The sequence below is a fragment of the Dryas octopetala genome, chromosome 3 (assembly GCF_963921425.1).
Source record: "Dryas octopetala chromosome 3, drDryOcto1.1, whole genome shotgun sequence".
NCBI classification, from domain to species: domain Eukaryota; kingdom Viridiplantae; phylum Streptophyta; class Magnoliopsida; order Rosales; family Rosaceae; genus Dryas; species Dryas octopetala.
The window spans coordinates 2928291-2949836 of record NC_141368.1 but is presented as its reverse complement, the minus strand read 5'-3'; the positions used below and the strand labels follow the sequence as shown (position 1 = coordinate 2949836).

At 36.5% G+C, this 21546-nt stretch overlaps 4 protein-coding genes across 5 annotated transcripts; 1 reads left to right on the top strand and 3 right to left on the bottom strand.

Annotated features, from left to right (window-relative positions):
• Window positions 1-3126: 3126 nt before the first annotated feature.
• OTP70 (Tetratricopeptide repeat (TPR)-like superfamily protein) lies at window positions 3127-4932 on the bottom strand. Its single transcript, XM_086235465.1, has one exon. It carries the CDS (start codon window positions 4791-4793, stop codon window positions 3228-3230), a length of 1566 nt encoding a protein of 521 aa, XP_086091591.1. The 5' UTR covers window positions 4794-4932; the 3' UTR covers window positions 3127-3227.
• On the bottom strand, window positions 4923-7211 carry LOC147289571 (P-loop containing nucleoside triphosphate hydrolases superfamily protein). Of its 2 annotated transcripts, none has more exons than XM_086235466.1 (9): window positions 7073-7211; window positions 6928-6987; window positions 6722-6755; window positions 6513-6630; window positions 6266-6422; window positions 5943-6023; window positions 5759-5866; window positions 5530-5594; window positions 4923-5402 (listed from the first exon to the last, which is right to left on the bottom strand). In XM_086235466.1, exons 1-9 carry the CDS (start codon window positions 7139-7141, stop codon window positions 5396-5398), a joined length of 699 nt encoding a protein of 232 aa, XP_086091592.1. In that variant the 5' UTR covers window positions 7142-7211; the 3' UTR covers window positions 4923-5395. The 2 variants fall into 2 exon arrangements, with proteins under 2 accessions (XP_086091592.1, XP_086091594.1); XM_086235468.1 differs by having other exon boundaries at window positions 4923-5399.
• Window positions 7212-10304: 3093 nt separating this feature from the next.
• LOC147289570 (MYB-like transcription factor ODO1) lies at window positions 10305-11747 on the top strand. The gene is made up of 2 exons (XM_086238631.1): window positions 10305-10574; window positions 10890-11747. Exons 1-2 carry the CDS (start codon window positions 10312-10314, stop codon window positions 11419-11421), a joined length of 795 nt encoding a protein of 264 aa, XP_086094757.1. The 5' UTR covers window positions 10305-10311; the 3' UTR covers window positions 11422-11747.
• A 1980-nt stretch (window positions 11748-13727) lies between these two features.
• Window positions 13728-20913, bottom strand: IRE (AGC (cAMP-dependent, cGMP-dependent and protein kinase C) kinase family protein). The gene is made up of 16 exons (XM_086238630.1): window positions 20453-20913; window positions 20189-20256; window positions 19912-20088; window positions 18516-19799; window positions 17912-18084; window positions 17452-17701; window positions 17181-17273; window positions 16955-17095; window positions 16730-16822; window positions 15819-16106; window positions 15395-15483; window positions 15150-15201; window positions 15014-15070; window positions 14767-14925; window positions 14436-14516; window positions 13728-14083 (listed from the first exon to the last, which is right to left on the bottom strand). Exons 1-16 carry the CDS (start codon window positions 20871-20873, stop codon window positions 13994-13996), a joined length of 3516 nt encoding a protein of 1171 aa, XP_086094756.1. The 5' UTR covers window positions 20874-20913; the 3' UTR covers window positions 13728-13993.
• Between the last annotated feature and the right edge of the window lie 633 nt (window positions 20914-21546).

The window sequence follows — 21546 nt, the reverse complement described above, 5'->3', positions numbered from 1 at the left end:
TTACCCACTTACCCCACGTTTTGCCACCGACGTGACTCGGTTCTATTTTTATGGGTGCAAAATCAGCCGCTCTGCTGGTTATGTGGGACCCATATATTTGTTGATTTTTGGGAAAATTTTCAAAGAAATTTATGATGGATCGATCCCCATCACGTGTTTCACAAATCTTGACATAAATCACGGATTATGGAAGGGGAAGAGGTTGTTTGGGATTCCTTCCTTCAATTATGTAACAGGATTTAGGGACAGTGTCACTGGTTGGACTCATGGCTTTTCCATAATAGCTGCGCTTACTTAATTAGAAGATCGAGACCTTGTGATTGGGAGTGACATCTTGGACTTTCTAATGTGTACAACACCAATAATTATGCAATAAACTTGACAAGGATCAAATGCATTTTTCAGATTTGTACAATGGTACACTTGGTATCCTTCAATTTTTGCAATAAAGTTAGGTAAGTTAGTTAGGCTCATTAATTTTGTTCACTGATCATATATAAACAAGATAATCATGAATCAAAATATTAGTTTGGATAAATGAAAGACTGTCATATTATTTAGTCATAAAAGTTTAGTAAATAAATTTAATAAGTGGTGACGCATCAATTAAACAAACAAGAATTTGGGTTAAATTAATTTATACAATTGAAAGTCCTCTGTAAGTAGGTATGGTCCTTTCTTCTTGAATCTTGACTTTCAGAATGAAAACGAGAGCCTCTATGGGGAAGGTAATGTGAAGTGATGGACCAAAAGGACCGAGCGTAGATAAGCAGGAATGGTGAAGAAGAAAGGGGAAAGAAAAGATGGCCAAACAAGAAAACAATGTAAAAAGGAGATGTGAAACTGAAACAGTGAAACAGTGAAACCCATATCGTTAAAGACTTACTGTACAAAAAGAAAAAGAGGAATGATGACTGTACAAAGTAATGTTAAAGGAACATACCTAACTGCAGCCAATGCTTTTTATTTCCAAGAAGGAAGAAAAGGGACCCGTCCGTACTCCATATACCCAACTGTAATTAATGCGGTTGAAGGATGAGCTCAGAGCAGAGGCCTCTGCAGTCTGCCCCCACCACCCCTTTTTATTACTTTGGCCTCCGTCCTTTGCCGACATGCATTATCTTTAAGGTTATTTAATGTCAGAAGGCTAAAAACTAAGATTTACTCGAATCTATATATAAGATCTGGGATTTGTTTTAACATTGATGATATTATAAATTCGAGAAAAACTTATATGTAATGTAATGGATATACACTTAGCCTCGATTAGTGCATAGAATATAATTAAATAAAATAAATAATTAAATTTATATGTATTTAAGAAAGAAATTTCTAACTTAAAGGAATAAAATGTATTAAGATGGACTAATCATAAAAGAAGACTTATCTCTTCAAATTCCTTCAAAGAGAATGAGATTAAATAATATATCTTCTTTTTATCTTTTTTTTTTTAAGTTAGAAGACACTTTTTAAGTTCTTCCTTCAATACACATGAATTTAGTTATTGATCTCATATATTTAATCATATCCTATACACTAAACAAAGCCTTACACTTTCATAATATATTTTTATATATTAGTCATATAACCATCTATTCTAATAAGAAAAGTGTATAACCCGTTATACGTAAATTTTGTTTTTTTTTTTGTAAGATTAGTTGGTGCTTCGGTTTCTACATGTTCATGCAGATATTGAAGTATAAGAGAAAATTAATGGTGCTGAATAAGCAAGACCATGCCTGCTCTTTTCCCATCACTGCATAAGGACCTACCAGCAATGCATTATTGGCCTAATCAATCAATGAGTCATGTGACCAACAATCAGATAGATTTTTATTTTTTGGTCGAAACAATCAAATAGATATGAACGAAGAATACAACTCAATCCCTTCTCTTCAAGCAAAGCACAAGCAAGATCCAATAGGAAATTTGCAGCCGACAAAGCCCTGAATATATTAGGGTTCAGCTGGTCGGCTGCATAAACTGTTGATGTAGATTCTTTTCTTGTCCTATTTCAGACACCAAGCATTCCTTGGAGTGAAAAGCAATCAAATTTTGCAGCTACATAGAAGATATTTAACAACTTAATTGTATGTGCAGCAAGCATGTGTATTGCAGACCACGAATGCATACTTATTCTGCAAGAATGATTAATTTGGGCTCAATAAGATGAAATTGTGATGCATTATATGTAAGAAAATAGGTTGTCTTTTTTAATTTCTTTTCCTCGGGACTTTGCGTCGAGGGTAAGTACTTTAAACTATTAGAGATACAAGTCTCCTGTCCATAATTATCAATAGTGCAAGCTGTTGACATGTTAATTATTATTTTTGGTCTGAGACATGTTAATTATTGGATTATCATTATAACTCTAAGACTTTATGAGCATCATTATACCAAAGAAATTAAAAAGAGAATGTCTTGACTCTTGACTGATGAACAAACGAGGTATCAATTAATTAATTATTGGGATATGTACGGCTTTGTGAATCATTGGGCTAACTTATACCAAGTTATAAATTAAGACTAATGCAGGAGAGAAGAAAAAAAATGAACGTGGAGACTTGTAATCTCGAAGATGATACAGATCGAAAACAAAGAAAGAAAAGTATAACTAAGAAGCTTATGTGGAAAAGAAAGTTGACATAAATAAAAGATTACTAGGCCAGCATGGACCCTATAAAAAAATGGGATTGCACCTTATAAATTTAAGAGGTAGCATTTGAAACATCACTTGTGCAAATTTTGTATATTATACAACTATTGAATATTAATTAACTCATGGTTGGACTTCGGCTTTTATAATTATAAGTAGTTTCCTTTTATTTCAGTTTTGGTCATATGTCATTAACATGCTCATTAATTTGCATGTGGACTAATTCCCTTAATTAACCATTTATTTCCTTCCTGCTTCCTTATTTGTTTTATGAAGCAACAATGTTTGAAAACTACGGTTTGGAAATTACGATTCCGTGTGAAATTTCGAAGTGGAGGAATGTTAAACGTTTTAGATTATGATTTTTAAGGTCAGACTGTTAATCATGACAAATACAAATTGAAAAATTAGAATTACAGAATCTTGTCTGAATGTGCAGAGTCTAATAACCACAAGAACATTACTTGAACATTAAGAGACATTTAAATTGAATGTTTTTATTTAGTCTTACGTTGGACATTTACAAAATTACAGGTAAACTAAAGCCTTTTTGGAGATAAAATGCATGGGTCTATGAGTCCAATCCCCTATCCACCATCATCACTCTTACTCTCTCTACATCCTCCACTCTACCCACATTACCATAAATCTTCATTAAAAGCTCAAAATTGTATTCATTATCAGGCTCCAATTCAAAGAGTCTCTCAGCAGCAATCTCTCCAATATCTACATTGCCATGAAGGTAGCAAGCATATAGCAATGCACCCCACACAGTTGGACCAGCCTCAAACTCCATTCCTTCCACTATGATACCATAAGCTTCTTTGATTTGACCTGCTCTTCCGTAAAGATTCACCATACAAGCATAGTGTTCCATAATTGGCTTAATTCTATATCTATTTTTCATGGCAGAATATAATCTCTCCCCATCATTCACCAAACCCAAATGAGCACAAGCTGATAATATCGACACAAATGTGATACTGTCCGGCAAGAAACCAGCATTTTCCATATGCTCGAAATAGAGCAAAGCTTTGGGGTTTTTCGAATGAGCTGAAATCATAGTATTCCATGTTATGACATCCCTCTCAGGCATCTGACGAAACAACCAACGCCCTCGATTCAACTCTCCCTGATTGGAATACGCAACAATCAAGGAATTGGCAATGGACACGTTCCACTCAACTCCTTGGCGAATCACCCATCCATGAATTTGAACCACAAGCTCCAACGATGGCAGGGCGGCGAGAATTGTTGATATAGCAACAGAGTCTGGCTGGCAACCTTTGTGCAGCATTCGGCGAAAGACGTCCAACGCCTGCAGCAAAAGCCCGTGATGCATATAACTTGTGAGCATGGTGTTCCAAGAAACCGAGTCCCGATTAGCAATTTTATCGAACACTTTCCGAGCCTTCACAATGTCACCACATTTAGCATACATGTCCACCAGTGCATTCAAAATGAACCTATCGCCCAAGAAACCCAAACGCACTACATGCCGATGCACAGCCTCGCCAATTTGGACGAACCCAATTCCCCCACAAGCTTTCAAAACTCGAGGGAACGTGAACCGGTCCGGTTCAACCCCATCTTCCTCCATTTGAAAGTACAGCGCGATGGCATCCTCATACAAACCCAATTCAGCGTACCCCGAGATAAGCGAGTTCCAGGCGAAAGTCGACGCGTCCCTCTTAGACATTTGATCGAACACCTGGTGAGCCTCCTCGATATACCCACTTGACGCATATAGTCGAAGAAGCTTCGACGAGATGCCAACATTTCTACGTAAAAGGCTTGTGGGGATAAGGCGGTGAATTCGGAGACCGTAATCCATGGCTTCTAAGCGGTAACATGTTTCTAAAAGGGAAGCAAAGATTTCGGTGCCGACGGCTATGCCATTGTCAATGGATACTTCAAGGTCCTTGACGACGGCGTCGAGGGCTTGGAGTTTGGTTTGGGTGTAGGGCTCACGGTTGATAATGAGTGAGGTTGGGGTTGATTTTGGGAAAGAGAGGGAGTTGGTGCTTTGCTTTTGGTGATTTTGTTTTGGCTTCTTCTTGTTTCTCTTGCTATTAGAACAACACTGGATATTCAGTTTTGTTGTGTGGAAACTTAACGGTTGCAAAGTGGTCTCCATTTGTGCACAATTGTAATGGAAGAAACTAAAAAACAATTTCTGAGTTGCTTGTAGAATACTAGTTACTGGGCTACTAATGCTGGTGGGCCACAGGCCCACAAGCCCAATTGCAAATCTTGGATTTTAATATGAAACAAGGAATGAAGGTATTTTGTTTTTTTGGGTGCAAAATGTTCGATCATCAAATATTAACATAATTCTCAGTACAACAAACTCAGAATATTTTCCTATTCATGCACCTTAAGTATAAGGTTAGCATTTGGATTAACAGTAATGAGATGGAGCTCAATTGAGTTGAGTCTACAAACATTTTTCACTTGCAGTTGAAAAGTAATGCTGCGTAGTTCTCCTTCTAGCTTATGTGTTGTACATGCACCATCTAACGCAGTAATCAGGGTAGCAAAAATTAACCCAGCCGAGAAGTAATTGCTTTAGAATTCCCCATGCTCTCCTTTTAGGAGGAACTTCCACTCCTCGAGAGACACTTGTAGCTAGCAGACTAACCTCCGGTGGTCTTTGCCAGAGAGAAGAGGCAGGGTACTTTAGTTGAAAACAATAAATTTTTACATGGTCTGCTATTTTTTACTCAAACATTCAGTTCATCACCTGCTGCAGGAAAAATCAGGTTATTTCCACATTTTGATTTCATATAAAAGTTTTCACCATAAAGAATAGAATCAGAATTATCAATGACAATGAGTGCTCAAAACTGGATATACAAAATAATAGAATATACCTCAATCCAGCAAAGATTGGGCGAACTTTTTCAAATATTTCATCCACCGTTCCCACTGCATTGATCTGCACACATCGGATTTCCATGCGTGTACAAAATTTTAAAGGAAAATTATCAGAGACCAGCTTTGCAGCCTAGAAAACTTCATACAAACACATGAGAAGCTCCAAGATATTGATGCCACAAAGTTAAAAACAGGATTCATCCAACCCTTGAATGTGTTATTCACCTTGTGAAGCTTTCCCCTCTGTGAGTAGTAATTGATAACAGGCCAATTTAACTCGTCAAAAATTTCAAGGCGTTTCTTGATTGTGTCAATATTATCATCAACTCGGCCCTGCATTAACACATCGTACTTTAGATAAATATATGTACATAATTCAACCCTACAGAGAGTCACAATATATGAGCACCTGATTACGATTTAGCACTCGTTTCACCATCTCTTTTTCAGGACAGTCAAAGAAAAGCACAACATTTGGTTCTGTGCCAATCTGCAACAGTTCGATAAAGCTAAGATGAGGAATCATTTGGTTATAAAATGAAATGCTGATGAAGATGTCAGTCAGATTCACGATATGGTCTCTTGAGTTTATTTTCATATACTTTACTTATGCTATGAATTGCTACAGATAAAGTTGTCCTTGCATCTAGGTCTAACAAGAGTTTAACTTTCTTAAACATTAGACAGAGTTGACATTGCCACATTGGCTCACAAGAAAAGAAAGAAACTCACAATTTGTTCAAATGCCTGGCGGTTCTCCTCGCTTCGAGGGAACCCATCAATGAGAAACTTATAGTTGTCACTTGATTCCATCTCCTTTAGAATGAGTTGGACTGTCACTGCAGAGGGAACAATTTTTCCTTCTCTAATTGTACTAAGAATCACAGAGCTGCAATTGTAGCTCCATAAGCAAGGTACTTAAGAAGACTACAGACACATATAGAAACTACCCTGAACAACAAGGACAAACAATTATTACCCATATGAGCTGTTGGAAGCTATTTCCCTCCTCAGCAGATCACCTGCACTCACATGAGTGAACCCAAAGGCCTCAACCATCTTTGCACATTGAGTACCTTTTCCACTGCCCGGGCCACCTGAGAGTGAGAACACCAAACTGTTACAAACTCTTAGGTTTTTTTTTTTTTTTCCAAAACATCATAACTCATAAGCAGGCCAAAACCTTACCTAAGACAAAAGTTATGAATGGGGCATCTTTTGTCTGCATTCAAACAACATACTTCAGTCAAGAAGATTAAAATGACATCTCTTTTTTTATATAATAAGATTTCATTCATAGCTAAAATCACAATTCACAATCTGGGTATAAATATAGTCTCCCAAACTGTTTCAGACCCCAACCCATAAGCCATAACAATGGAACAATTGTGTACCGGCGTTATTATCTCTGATTCTGAGGTAAATGTTTCCCAAATCTTAAATGTGCAAGCTCCCTGCGGTCAATGATCAACACCATTTTATCAGGAAACAGATAAAATTCCTAATTGTTAATTGAATACAGAGTGGGGAGTCGTATACCTGATGGTTAATGATGGATGGTTTTGAAGGGGATAACAGAGGAGCAAGTGAAGCCACGCGCCTCCACATCTCTCTCTACCGTACTTGCTCCGAATTGGTGTTTCTTCTTTGACGTTTTCAGTGAGGCATTTGTCGAACGGGTTGGCCTTATTACCTGAGGGGTGCACGAATTCTTCAGGCGAGGACACGTGCCTGTGCTATGCTAGGTAAGGCCCAAACTGTATTTGGGCCGAAAGAGTCCAATAAGCCCACCAATGCATTTTGTCGAACGGGTTGGCCTTATTACAATGTGTTGGTACACTTGTACTGGTGTTTGGACTTGACCCACCAAGTCCATTAAAATATTAGTTGGGCTCAAGGATAAATTAGTAGCTTGAAACTTGAAGCCATTAACGACATGTCGTAATGAGGTTGCTATCACCAGTGCTTTATATTACTCATTGACATTTGACACTTTGACAGCACCAGTGCTTGACTACTTTATCAATATTAGTTTTATGCGACAGTCAGTACACATAATTGTCTTTACTATAAATTTAATTGTTAGTCTGCAAATTACAATCATATGCGAACTTAATTCCTACTTAATTACCATTTAAAATCATCGATCTGTCATCCAAAAAAAACATTGCGCAACAGAGGCTGAGCAGAAGCATGCAAAGGGCATGACATACATACAACTGTCACTGTGCTGGATCGACCCATGAATTTATCATCATCAGCATTACAAAAACACTCTTTGAATTCATCTTGTCAGAGCATCTAATCATGTACCCGGCCAGATCAAAAGTCACGTAACAATTGCCACCTTATCCACCAAACCATTAATCAAAACCAAACTTTGTTATCTGAAAGAAATCAAATGTGAAAACACTCAAAACTCTCAAAAGTCAAAACACTTGAGAACTTATCCGCGCAGACGTTGGTATGAATCGTATGATACAAATGTGTAGTTCACTATTGGTTGACGAGTCCACGTATTCATTTTTATTTTAAGATATACTCTTTGTTGGGGCCATTCCATCTGTCTGCATAAGATGCAAACGTATTCACTATAACCACTCTCCATGTATTAGTTGATTTGAAAATTAAAACTTTTATTATTTCTTTAAGATACATAGCATATTGTTGGGTAAGTGGGTCTAACCCCTTTGCTTTGCACGCGTGGAGCTAAATTTGTGCCCTTTACAAAATGTGGATTGCATGACCAAAAAGATGTTGCTGTCTCAACACTCAAAGTTTATGACCATCTGATTAGCAGCAAACTCCCCCACCAGGCCAACCAATATTGCAGTTGAAAATTTACCACATATGTCCGTTCAATGAAGAAAAGTTGAACTTGAAAGCTTTTAATTTTGGCATTTCACATTTGGGTTTTATTGGTTTAATGACGACTTAGCACCCCACGCATTACATCACTTATTTGGATAATGACATCACAATAAAGGTTTTAAATACGAAAACAAAGGGGTTTAAGACTCTTTGATAAAAAAAAATAAAAAAAAAAGTGTGTAAGACTCTTAACACAGTACTTCAAAACATCTAAAGCTGCTAAAACAAGTGCGCATTGTTTGGTTTTAAGTAGCTATATAGTAACATTTTATTAAACTTCATACTAGCTATTCGAGTAAGACCTTAATTTATAAGAATTTTTTTATTTAACATTAAATTTCATAGAATGCAAATCTTCACGTTTATACAAGAAATATAGGCTTAAATAAAGTATGTCCAGATATATAATCAGAAAGAATCATAAAAAAATAAGAAAATTAATCAATCAAGAGAATTAAGTAAAAAGATGTAATTGTAATTGTAATGTACATGTTGTATTGTATGTAAAATTAACTTTTTAACATACACATCCTAATATTATAATACTTATTTGGTCATTTTTTATTCATACTTCTTTCTTAAAAAGAAGATTCCTCTCTTTTGGTGATGCGTATGTATGATGTGCCGACAAAATGAAAAAAACTAAAAAACAAAAACAAAAAAGGGTAAAATAAGAAACACCCATGACCCATTTCATAGTGACCAAGATTGTGAAGCGCATACTATATATAATAAAGGCTTGGATCCTAGAGTGGTGGTGACGATATAGGTGATGAAGTGCTTAAGTAAGAGTGAGAGTGATCAATGCAAAGTTGCAAACGTGTACAAAAATGTGTGAAAATTGGAAAAATAAAATAAAAAAATGGAAAGGCCACAGGGAAATGCTTAGGTGTCGGATTATGGTTGGTTGCAGGATTTGACGGTTGATCCCAGTACCAGTTGCCAGTTGCCACCATCGCAATTGAAGGCCCCACATCCGTTTGGTTTTGGAGAGCGGAATAAAACAAACGGCAACAGATCAAAATCGATGTTTAGGTCCCAAGCACTTATCTAAAACTCCTGGGGCTGTTATCCCTTTTTTGCCAAGCGCGTGAATCCACGCATCCACGTAATTTATAATTTCGTTTTTATATACGAATAATATACTATGTATAGAGTCGCTGGACTAAGGCATGCACACCGCCATAGTCATTTTCTTGTCATGAGTTCATCATCACAAATTCACAACGCATGTACAATGATACCCTTTGGAAGGACCTTTTTGTGGGGCTATCGGCTATGCATGCGCCTTCGGGACTAAAAATGCACAAATCGAATATATTATAATGTTTATCTTGCTTCATCCAAAATAATATTATATCATATATATTCTCATTAATATCTCCTTATTCATCTATAAAATAAAAATAAAAAACATTCTTTTCTCTTTATGTGATAACTTGAAGTCTTGAACAATCATCATGTATAAGATTTAAGATAACTTAAAAAAAAAAAATTAAGATAACTCTAATATGTCCAATTACCTCCAAATTATATATCTGAGATAAATTTAGATATTTTTTTAACTGTTATAATTCAACCTATGACATCTACACCTTTACGTATGCCATTTGGTATTTGTACATATGTTGACATTTGCCAAAAAAAAAAAAAAAAGGCTAAATGGCATGGTAACTATCAATTTTAAATTTGGGCAAGATGTGTCCTACACGCATATAAGTCAAGCGTGAGAGTTAGTACATTTCTAAATTTTTCTTAGGTTTTCTTTTTTTGATTTGCTCCAAAAGTGAGGCAGTGACTAGACTCACTAGTATATAAAGGTGGGTGAGTGGAGCTTTGGTTCTCTTGGAGTTGCAAAAATTGAGTGGTGTAGTACACGTACTTGAGCAACTAACTAGCTCCTAGTGATGGGTAGGCAACCTTGTTGTGACAAGCTTGGTGTCAAGAAAGGGCCATGGACCGTCGAGGAGGACAAGAAATTGGTCAATTTTATCCTCACACACGGCCAATGTTGTTGGCGCTCAGTCCCCAAGCTTGCCGGCCTCCGCCGCTGCGGCAAAAGCTGCCGCCTCCGGTGGACTAATTACCTCAGGCCTGACTTGAAGCGAGGCCTCCTTAATGAAGAGGAAGAACAACTTGTTATTGACCTCCATGCCCATCTTGGCAATAGGTTCTATATTCTTTGCCAATTTTCTAGTCATGGTCTTTTAAATTCTCTACTTTAATGCTTAATCAACCATTTTCTAGTTTTTTGGGTTTTTGAGTCATAATTATAGCATATAATATCTCATATTGAATTAAAAAAAATTTAGTTGTGGTGGAGTATAGATGATGAGAGTGTATCTCACATTGAAAATGTAGAGCGTTACGTTACAATATATAATATCCGATCTTTCTACTTATTATTAATTTCACCCATATGTTGTCAATTGTGGTTTTGGACTAATAACTTTTTAGCATAATTTTGAACTGTGATTTTGTATAGGTGGTCCAAAATTGCAGCAAGATTGCCTGGAAGAACTGACAATGAGATAAAAAATCACTGGAATACACACATCAAGAAAAAGCTTCTCAAGATGGGCATTGATCCAATTACTCATGAACCTCTCCACAAACAAGTGACCATCACCACCCCCCAAGAAACTCCTTGTCAAGCCAATAATCAACCAGCTGCTGCAGATTCAGACATGAATGATCAGCAGAATATGAATCTCCCAGAACATGGAATGATCTCTAGTAACAACGTTGATGGCACTGCAACTGAAATTTCCTTAAGCACCAATGAATCTCATCAGTCATTTGATCAGCCGAATACTAACACTGACGATGACCCATTGATGAGTTACATATTATCTGATACATTTCTTGAGGATTGGTCATGGAATTTTTCATCTGTTGGAGACAATTACAGTGAGTTTGGGTTGTCTTCAACTTCATCATCAGAGGATAGCTCAGCATGGTTCTTGGACTATAAGGACTTTGGGGTTGAGGATTTCGAGTTTGGTTGTATCAATTAGTGACACGTAGGACACATTATATATATGTATATATATATATATATATATGCAATCCCCAAAAATTACCTACCAAGCATTATAAGTGCATAGCCAAAGTAACAAGAAAGTGACTACTGCAATGGATACTCTGTTATTCTATATGAGAAATGATGAAGCAAAAGAAGGACAAAACCATCAACTTGTTCAAGAAGTCAGTTTATTTTTTTCTTAAGCGTTTGGATAATCAAAGTTCCACTAACGCTTAGTGGAACATATATCTGTAATTGAAGAATGCAGAGATGTTTTAAACCAACCAATGTCAACAAATACATGGGTTGGTAAGTAGGGTGTCCCATTGCAAATTTATTAACTTATGTGGCTTGTAAACTGATGTGATAGCTATCTTATGTGAAAAGTTATAATCCTCATTATGGCTACAGAGTTATAGACTTATAGTTAGAGTGACAAATATAACATAACCATGAAAGCAACCACATAGATAAATAATAAATTAATTAAAAACAATAATGATAATAACACTCTAATTTTAGTTTTTCGTACTTCAAACTAGATATTTTAAAATTTTATTACAATCCCGTAATGGAGTATTGAAAATTAAATTAAAGTGTCATTATTACTACCTAAAAAGGAAACCAAATTTTATAAAACTTTTTATACTTTTAGTATTTGTTTTATATGAAAAAAGTAATAAGATCAGGTGAGAGAGATCGGTCATGGGTTTATAACTTTATATATGTTGTATCTCTCTCCCTTCTTTAATAGTGACAGCAAGTTGTATAATAAGTTAATAACCAATGTAATAATGTCTTGAAATTAATGGGTCCAGTCAATAAAAACACACTGCCGTCAATTTCTTATGTTTTTAGGTAAGGCATCCCTTTCGAGCCTAAAAAGCCCAAGCCAATGGATTGGGGACTCCAATTTTTGCTCCACCCTTAACTAAATATTTCTAATCATCGAGTATATAAAGCAAATAAATATTCATCATCTTGAAACAAATAGTTCTAATAAAAGCCAAAACAGTTCCAACTCTTAACAATTCTCTCTTTCTTGAAAATTAAGTCAAAATAGTTGCAAATAAAGTTTTGTTGAAAGCCTCCAATTCACGTCATTGCAGATGCAATAGTTTTTTTGTCGTTTGATGTTATCCCATAACTTTTCCAGAGAGTGACATTTCATTCTCATCTCTTATTGTATTTTTTTTTGTGTGTGGCTAATTGATAGGTATAGATCATGAATTCATGAAATATTCTTTATTTTTACTCTTCCATGGACGGTATATCCTACTAGTACTAGACTAAAATGTTATTTTAAGAATAAAATAATTAAAAGAAAAAACACTACTTATAACTTCAAACTTTATTTTTTGTTTTAATTTTAAAAAGGGTCCATAAAGAAGAGAGTGGACACCTCAACTAGTAGGTAGCTTATTTGGTTTTATATGATTTGTAAATTTGTAATATTGTATATTTGTAAAGAAACGAAGTGTGAAATAAACTATACCATCAGGTACCAGCAGCAAGAGCACCATTGTTATATAACACAATGCCGATCACTTCCTTTTCTTCCAAACACGTGTTTACCTTTGGCTTGTGCACCATCAAAATTACATACTATGTGATGATAGTATGTATATCTTATAAGAATTAAAGCCATAAATATAAATGTTTTCAATCTGGACTCAAAATGATGAACCCTAATTTAAAATCCAATTTTTTTAAAAAGAAAAAACCATTGGCGTCATTGCAATTAGCACTATTCGATGCATCACTGCCATTATTCTCTGACATAAGCATTCCACAACCTCCGGTTGTATTTTATACTGCGCATTGCGCTTTACACAGGGAAAAGCTTATTTTGCTGAAGCTATAATACCCCAAGAAAGTTGCTGCTTGCCTTATAGTAGACTAATTTTTGGGCTATGATTTAGAACAAAAGGCTTCAGCCCATCCTACATTTCCAAAGCAATCCAGGATTCACCACATTGTCCTTTCTCTTACCAGATATCTGACATTATGATTTATTGATTTAGCAATGCACATTCAAACAATAGTTCTCTAATCAATGGTTCAAATTAAAAATCTAACGATATAACATATCAGATTATTTAAGATTCTAAGAGAACGTGGCTGCCAAGCATCCAAAGAGATAATTTCTATTGGAAGAAAAACCATCCAAGAAGACCATGAATATTGTTGCCTAAGTCTGATTTTTTACCAACGGATTTTGAAGTGCTCACTAATTAAAAATATACAAAAAGATACAAAACTTTCTTCTACTAAGGTGATATATACAAGAAACTCACGGGGTCAAAACCAAGAAAAAAAGACTAAGCATACCTTGTGGAATGATATCCATTTTCAGAATGGAAAAGTTAACTGAGATTAACTAGACCAGCTTCAATAGCAGCCTATCTTTGCCTTCAGGAAGAACAACTGCTTTCACCGAATAGAGGAGGCACTTCCTGAACTATTGAAGACTTTTCTCCGATGAACCATATTAAAGAGATAGTAAGCTGAGAGCACTAGGTCAGGCATATACTTGTTAAGGATTACAGAAACAATGTCTACTGTCATGGAACAGATGACTTGGAGGCATCTGGTGACTCCTTCGCGCCCTTCACGACAAGATCATAATTGATAGAAGCCAGCTGAGACAAGTTCTGAGAACAGAAGAAGTTAAATTTTCAATTTGAACTGCAGTCTAATATAAATATGCAAGCATTTATAATTTAGACACCACATTTATTTTGAAAACGTTTTCTCATAAAGGTAGGTTTTAGGTTTCTAGATTCAGTTTTTTTTTTTTTGGGGGGGGGGGGGGGGGGGGGAGGTAAGCATGATAAGGTGATATAAAGAGAGCTATGTACACAAATCACCATAATTTCATTTCCATCTGTCGTCCAAAGTTCCCTTAAAGAGAGCTGTGTATACAACCCACCATCATTTCATTTCCATCTGGCGCCTAAAGTTTCCTTAAAATAGAGAAAATATCTTAGGCTTCAAAGGCCATACCTTGAATGAAAAATTACTAAATGAGTACTGCACGTCAAGGGTTGGAGCAGTGAAGTCCGCCAAACTGCCACATTCATCCCCCTGAATCACAGACATAAATGGTCAGGTGGCCAAGTCTGTCAAATTTGGATCAGGTGGGTGATTAAGAATTCAAAGATAATTTTAGTGGCGTTTCAAGTACACTTCCAAATCAGATCTTTGACTACATCCTTCTAGTTTATATTATTCCATATCAACTTTGATGTAATAAGGATTATGGTTTGATCCATTAGCAGCTCTACATGCATAAAGATTGAAAAATTATCATATATTGAAATAGAAGCATGCATACATCTTCATCTTGTAGGTTGCTGCATGATCCACTGCTGCATGTTTCGGTCATGTCATCAAAATCACTGCCTCCATTAACATGATCATCCTCTGGATTCCATATGTACCTGCTCATGAAATAACCTGTATCATGTGCATCTGTTGACGGTATGAACATAGCCTGCAACCAATAAGCGTACTCTGGACTATCACAGATATGTCAACAATTATTTTAAAACTCCATAAGACCAAAGTTAACTTGAAATGACCTTCTGCCTCGCAAGTGTATCCCAGTTAATATCCTTGAAGAAGGGATGTTGTTTCACCTGCCAGGAAAACAACACTTATTTTTATCATCATTATGACTAGCAAATTAACTTTTGTCAAAGGTAGTCAATAATTTACCTCCGTGGCACCTGTTGCCCCAAGTCTTTGAACTGGGTTTTCAGTCATCAGTCTGACAAGGAGTGCAAAGAAAATGTAAGTAAATGCTATGCTGTTTTCAAATTCTAAATGAGAGGACTTCAGATATCTTAGTCTGACAAAGACTCTTTAAATATAAGACATTCACAAAATTTGCATAAGAAGTCACAATAGCATTGTAACTTATACATCCAGAAAATGCACAGATCTCTTCTGATCATTCTTACTTGTCAATCAAATCATATGCTTCATGGCTCAACTCCTCAGGTATCTTAGGCCAGGGGATATCTCTGTTTATTATATTGTTGAAAATTTGCTGCAATAAAGAGGACCTATAAGTATCAATGTCAAATTGTTCACCCACAACTATCAAATGGACATGATACTAAAAAATGTTACAATTCACGGTTATAAGGATCGAAAGAATCCATTCAGATGTTAAAATTACTAAGTTACATAGTTAAAAAAAAACCTGTTCATATTATTTTGGTTCTATGCAAGACTTTGGAGAAATGTAAGAAAAGACAGAAATACCATATTGCAGAAAATATTCACCAAAAAGGGAAAAAAAAAAAAACAAACAAAATCAGTCTTGTATATGGTAGTCCAAAACCAATTTAAATTTATATCCACCACAATTAGAGTGCATACCTGTGGATGTTCTGCATTGAAAGGTGGAATACCAACAAGCAGCTCAAAAAGAATAACACCCACAGACCACCAATCAGCAGTTGCGCTATGTCCCATGCCAAGAAGTATTTCAGGGGCCAAATAATCAGGGGTCCCAACAACTGAATGCTTTTGGCGCTGTGCCCTTTCCGGTGAAGATTGAGTTTTTGGTTCATCATCTCGAAGAAAACCGTTGTCACTAACTGACGGACCTGATAAGTCATCAGTGCTGCTGATTAGACCAACCTTGGAGAGCCCAAAATCTGTCAACTGTAACATAAGGTATTAGACATTTGTGAGAAGTGACAAGTAAGCTCTTTATCGCAGAACATAAATAGGCAGGAGACTTCATTGCCTGAACAAGTAGGAAATTGAAAGAAGCAATTATAGATGTATAAGAAATTCCGATAACACAGAAGGTAGTCTCCATGCAATCATAAATCAAATCAACTTCACGAATAAAATTTAAGAAAGCAATTATAAAAGCCATAAGAATTTTGGATAGCACAGAAGGTCGTCTCCTTGTAAACATAAATCAAATCAACTTCATGAACATGAACATTCGATAAAACCAAATTTATTTAATTAGGGAGCATAATTTTTTCTGATGTGAATCATCTCATAAAGTAAAAACAGAAACAAACCCAAATATACTTGAAAAAATAAAAGTACCAACAAAAAAGTGTGCAGTTATTCTCCTACTTTCCACTAAATTCAGGTTGTTGGAGTTCGATATAAAGAGCCCTTGATTTACTACCAAATATGATACAAAAATTAACAAAAGATGCATGATAAAAATGCCAGAATGTTTATACTGTTGCCAAACTTATCTGTAACTATATACAGAAGGGATTGTGTAAACATTTGAAGAACTAAAACCGCAAAATATTGACCTTGATGTGACCATCTTGACCAATCAACAGGTTGTCTGGCTTCAAGTCTCTATGAATAACATTTAGCGAATGCAAATACTCCAGAGCAAGAACCTTTAAAAAAAAAAAAAAAAAAAAGATTACTTATGCTGTAATACCATCTATGAGAAACTTTTAGAGAAGTGCACATGGAAAAAGTGAATCTGGAGAGGAAAAAAAGAAAAAAAGATATTGGTATGCCCTTACAACTTCTGCAATGTATACACGGGCCATATCTTCATCTAAGCAGCCAAGATTTCTCAATAAAGAGTAAAGATCTCCACCATTTAAGTACTCCATAACCAGATAAAGGTTTTCCCTGCATGTAAAGGAATAGAAAAATCGGACCTGTTCATCATCAGAAGTATGAGTTAGAAAAATATATTGACATGCAATGCATTCTTAGTGAGAATACATTTTGGGGACCACTCACCACAAAAGGATTGCGAACCAATATAAGGATGTTACGCTCTGCCAAAATACTTTCAACTGCATTTTTACGAATCATATCAGCCTTCTTCAATACCTGCAGAATTTTGAACTGTAGTTAGTTCTGATTCTTCTGAAAACAGTCTTGAGCCATTACATGCAATTTAAAGAAGCAAGCATTTCCATGGCTATCATTTTGCTCCATTTTTCCATATGGAAAGTCCAAAAAAACAATGTACACTGTTTTCTCTTAAATCACGTAGAATCAAACAGACCTTTATAGCAAATGAGTCACCGGTCGCTCTTTTTCTGGCAAGAAAAACTCGTCCAAATGCACCCCTGCTAATTGGTTTTATTATTTCAAAATCTTCAATAGATGTTCGATCTTTAGAGCATGGATTGATGGGGCTGGCACGCAGACTACGAACTGCTTCATCTTCCACAGAACTCTCTTCATCAGCCATACCATTGGATGAATCCACTTTCTCATCTTCTATCTGCCCACATAGGTGTACATACTTTTCCCTGTAAATTTCATAATTATTATAATTATAATCAGAGATGTTATGATTAGATATTAAATAACTAACCAATCATTTGAAAAAAAATATAATGACCATAGGAGCTAAAATTTAGATAATTTTTTTAATGCTCAAATCAAGAGAATCTTTTGAGGATATTCACATTTTACAAACCAGAAGAATTATGCAGTAATAAAGTTTGACTTCAACTCACTGCAATAATTTTTCAATACGCCTTCCAAAAGTCTCTACAACAAGGGCATCGACCTTCCTGTCCTGGATAGCATATTTTAGGTCTTCCAATCGGTCAAGCATATACTCCAATGCACTGTAGTCACAGTTGCTAACATTTGCAACAGAACGAGCAATATCCAGTAGCTTGTGTATCTGTCAATCCATGGTCCAATTAAAATATGAATATCATAACATAAATTTCCCATGAAAATTCCAAGAAAAGCTATGAAGTGATCATACTAGTTGTGCAAAGGTCATTAGAATGTCCATATTAAGAAATAAACAAAGCCCACAATCCCACAAGACTGAGCAGAGACAAACTGACATAGCTAGGAAGAGAAAAGCACAATAACTGCACAGAGGTAGGGGTGTAGGTAAAAAGAATTTCTAACTGAATGTAATGAAAAATTGTAAAAGAAGAAGGGTATCTATAAGAACCCAGTTCCACAAGAAAAATGCATTCAACAGACTTTTAGTTGCAAAGAAATAAAACAAACTTAAAACAGAGTATACTGACTTCATGTTTGAGAGAAAAAGAAGTAAAACCAAATATTCCTGTCAGATGGAAGATTTAACCATGGCACCTGCTGATAATTCTCAAGTTCTGGTATTGTTCTCCATCCACTCAACAGCATTTCAATCTGACTGGTTCTTGATGTTAGCAGTGGTGATCTTGGTGTCGAGCTTCCTGCTGAAGAGGTTTTGGTTCCTTGTTCAGGTATCAAAGCAGAACGTGTATCACATGACAAGTCAGGCAAAACATTCAGATCTTCCATGACAAAAGAATTGTCAGCATCAGGAACGCAATCAAGTATGTCTTCAGAACGAGGAGACATGTCATTTCGCTTGGGTGACAAGTCATCTAAATCTTCATGTATACTTGATGTATACACTCTTGCAACATCAAAACATCCTCGACTATCAGTGCTTTTCAGTGTCCAAGATTCCATTATCCTTTCAAGAGCTTCAGTGACTCTTTCAAGTCGTTCATTCACAGTTAAACCCTTCAAGTCACATCTATCAGCAATCGTACATATTCGAGAGTGCTCCTCTACATGTACAGTTGGTATTTCAACCTCGCATATACGACATATCATCAAATTCTCGTATGTAACATTCTGCTGATCCCCCCATAGTCCCCAAGAGACTCTTTGCGCACTAGCAGTCACTTCTGAGTGTTCAGGATCGCATGATGAAGTATCCAGATTTTCAGTATTGTAGTCACTGCAAGTTTTTGTTTCATCTTTGGCATCCAAACGATCTGATTTGTCCTTTGAGGGTGCATCAGAACCTTTCTGTTTTTTCTCAGCAGCAGATGGAAGTTTTTTCCAAGATGACATCCTATAGCTGCTGGTTGTAGATTCAACGCTTTTGGCAGTGCCAACCTCCACATCATCAGCTCCACTAGCTTTTTCCTGGTCACGAGACTTCTTCATATGCTTCTCATTCTGCTGTGCAGTCTCGAAAATTTGTTCTGGATAAACACCAAGATCGCTGAGCTGGTGAAGACTGAGAATGTGCTCTTCCTCAAAACCACTCTCTTTCTGGAACTGCACAAGCCGTGTGCACCGAGTGAGGATAAAAAGAAGACGGGTATGGGCTTGTTTGACGGCCCCCATTGGTAGCTCTTGACGCCGGTCATCTAAATTCTGAACAATGCCTTCACACTTCACCCAAAATTCACTAGGCGGCATCTTAGCACACCGTCGGGCGACAACCAACAAATCCTCCAAACCCTCTTTACATTCAGGGTGAGACTCTGAAGACTTTTCAAGTATACCCACCAAATCACCAGCAAATGCACCTAAATCAAAGTCGACATCTTCCTTTAACCTCTCAAATCTTGCCTTGACCGCTACCATAACCTCCTAAAAAATTTACAATGGCCACATAAATTAAAATGAATGGGAGTAACTTGGCCAAAAAAAAAAAATGATTGGGAGTAAAAATAAATAAATACACAAGTGCGGGTAATATTACCTCCATATGCCCGAATGCACGAGACTTCCACAAAGGAAATGGTCGAACTCCTTTGGAGTTGAGCTCATGAGAGAAACTCTTAATGTCAGTTGATCTCTTCTTTCGTCCACTTGTAACACGCAGTATTGCCTGAAAACGCGGGGACTGCATTTCCTTTGAAAAAACTGCATGAGAACCCTAAATATATACATTACACACAAACCACATTGTCAAGCTCGTGAGCTACCCGCATTTCTCAACTAATAATAAATAAGCAATCCGTTGACAATTTCTTTACCTCCAACACTGGACTGAGTAGTGATGGATTTCTGAGCGATTTTGATTGACTCCAATGCACAGATTTCACTATAAAGAAATCGTGAATTTATTAATTACAGATGATATTCCAGATTGCTTCCAAACAAATTTAAAAATAAATAAATAAATTATATACGCTCAAAATTACAATATCTGATGATCCAATTCGTTCTTGGACAATAAAAAAAGATAATCCAATCAAGATTTTCCCAAACAAAATTAAAACCTGAACAAATTTTTATACCTTGTTGTATGGGCGAGAATTTGGGCTTTGGCTTGACCGTGTACTTGACCTTATTTGATTCGTCGACGAGATTCAAAGGCGCGCCGATGGATGAAGAGAAGCGAAGCGGCGACGGAGCCGATCGAGTCCGAATGTGATTGAGGCCGAGCGACGAAGGCAATATGATGGGCGAACCGTCGGGATTATGATAATCATCATCCTCATCCTCTTCGTCACAATCTCCATCTTCTTCTTCTTCGTCGCTTTCCTCGCTCTTGTATCTCGGGCTTCGGCGAATCGGAATGGGAGGGATCTTACGGAGCTTGGCTCTCGACGGAGAGGCTTGGGTCGGGGACGACGACGACGTCGTTGCGGGGGGGTCTTTGCGAACGTCGGAGGTCGAAATCTGCGGTAGGTTTGAAGCCGGAGGAGCGCTCGACATGGAGAGGAGGGTTCGGGTCTGGGTTCGGATTCTTCATGGAATTGGGGATTGAGAGAGAGAGAGAAGGGAAACTGTGGAGATTGTTTCGCGGGAAATAGGGAGGGTGCGTTAGAGATTGACACGAATAATGTTTGTTTCGGTTGGAGGTTTGAAACGTGCTTCCCGCTAAGCATGCCACTGCCCGCGTTCGCCTGCGGACGGGACTACCGTAACAACTCACCGTCCGTTTGGAATGTTTGTGTATGCTGCGAGCCTGCGACCCACATTACATTGGAAATTTATAAAGTAGGCTTAAATATAAAAATGTTTACGAATTTTGCAATGATTCTTAATTTGGTCCACAAATTTTTTAACTTATACCAAAATAGCATAATCATTAACTTTTATCGAAAAAATTAATGGAAACTGGTCATGTGCACAATATGTGACCACATTTTCAGGGGCATTTCAGTTCGTTTATCACATTTTTATGTGACGAGATCTTCAATTTTTATATGAAAGTTAACATTTATACTGCTTTGGTACAACTTGGCAAATTTGTAGACCAAATTAACACTCTTTATAATTAGTAGACCAAATTGAGAATTAATGTAAAGTTCGTGTACTATTTTTGTATTTAAGTCTATAAAATAATGAGAAAATAGTAATTTGTGTATTCAAAATTTATTTTTCT

Excerpts from the sequence above, each read along its gene's own strand:
- OTP70 (XM_086235465.1), bottom strand. The coding sequence starts at position 4,793 with ATGGAGACCACTTTGCAACCGTTAAGTTTCCACACAACAAAACTGAAT.
- LOC147289571 (XM_086235466.1), bottom strand. The coding sequence starts at position 7,141 with ATGTGGAGGCGCGTGGCTTCACTTGCTCCTCTGTTATCCCCTTCAAAA. Across the intron at positions 6,631-6,721 it reads ATTCATAACTTTTGTCTTAG|GTGGCCCGGGCAGTGGAAAA; the intron begins GTAAGGTTTTGG and ends TCTCACTCTCAG. Across the intron at positions 5,595-5,758 it reads AGAGGGGAAAGCTTCACAAG|ATCAATGCAGTGGGAACGGT; the intron begins GTGAATAACACA and ends CGATGTGTGCAG.
- LOC147289570 (XM_086238631.1), top strand. The coding sequence starts at position 10,312 with ATGGGTAGGCAACCTTGTTGTGACAAGCTTGGTGTCAAGAAAGGGCCA. Across the intron at positions 10,575-10,889 it reads CATGCCCATCTTGGCAATAG|GTGGTCCAAAATTGCAGCAA; the intron begins GTTCTATATTCT and ends GATTTTGTATAG.
- IRE (XM_086238630.1), bottom strand. The coding sequence starts at position 20,873 with ATGTCGAGCGCTCCTCCGGCTTCAAACCTACCGCAGATTTCGACCTCC. Across the intron at positions 15,202-15,394 it reads GCATATGATTTGATTGACAA|ACTGATGACTGAAAACCCAG; the intron begins GTAAGAATGATC and ends ACTCCTTGTCAG. Across the intron at positions 14,084-14,435 it reads TTAGTAATTTTTCATTCAAG|AACTTGTCTCAGCTGGCTTC; the intron begins GTATGGCCTTTG and ends TTCTGTTCTCAG.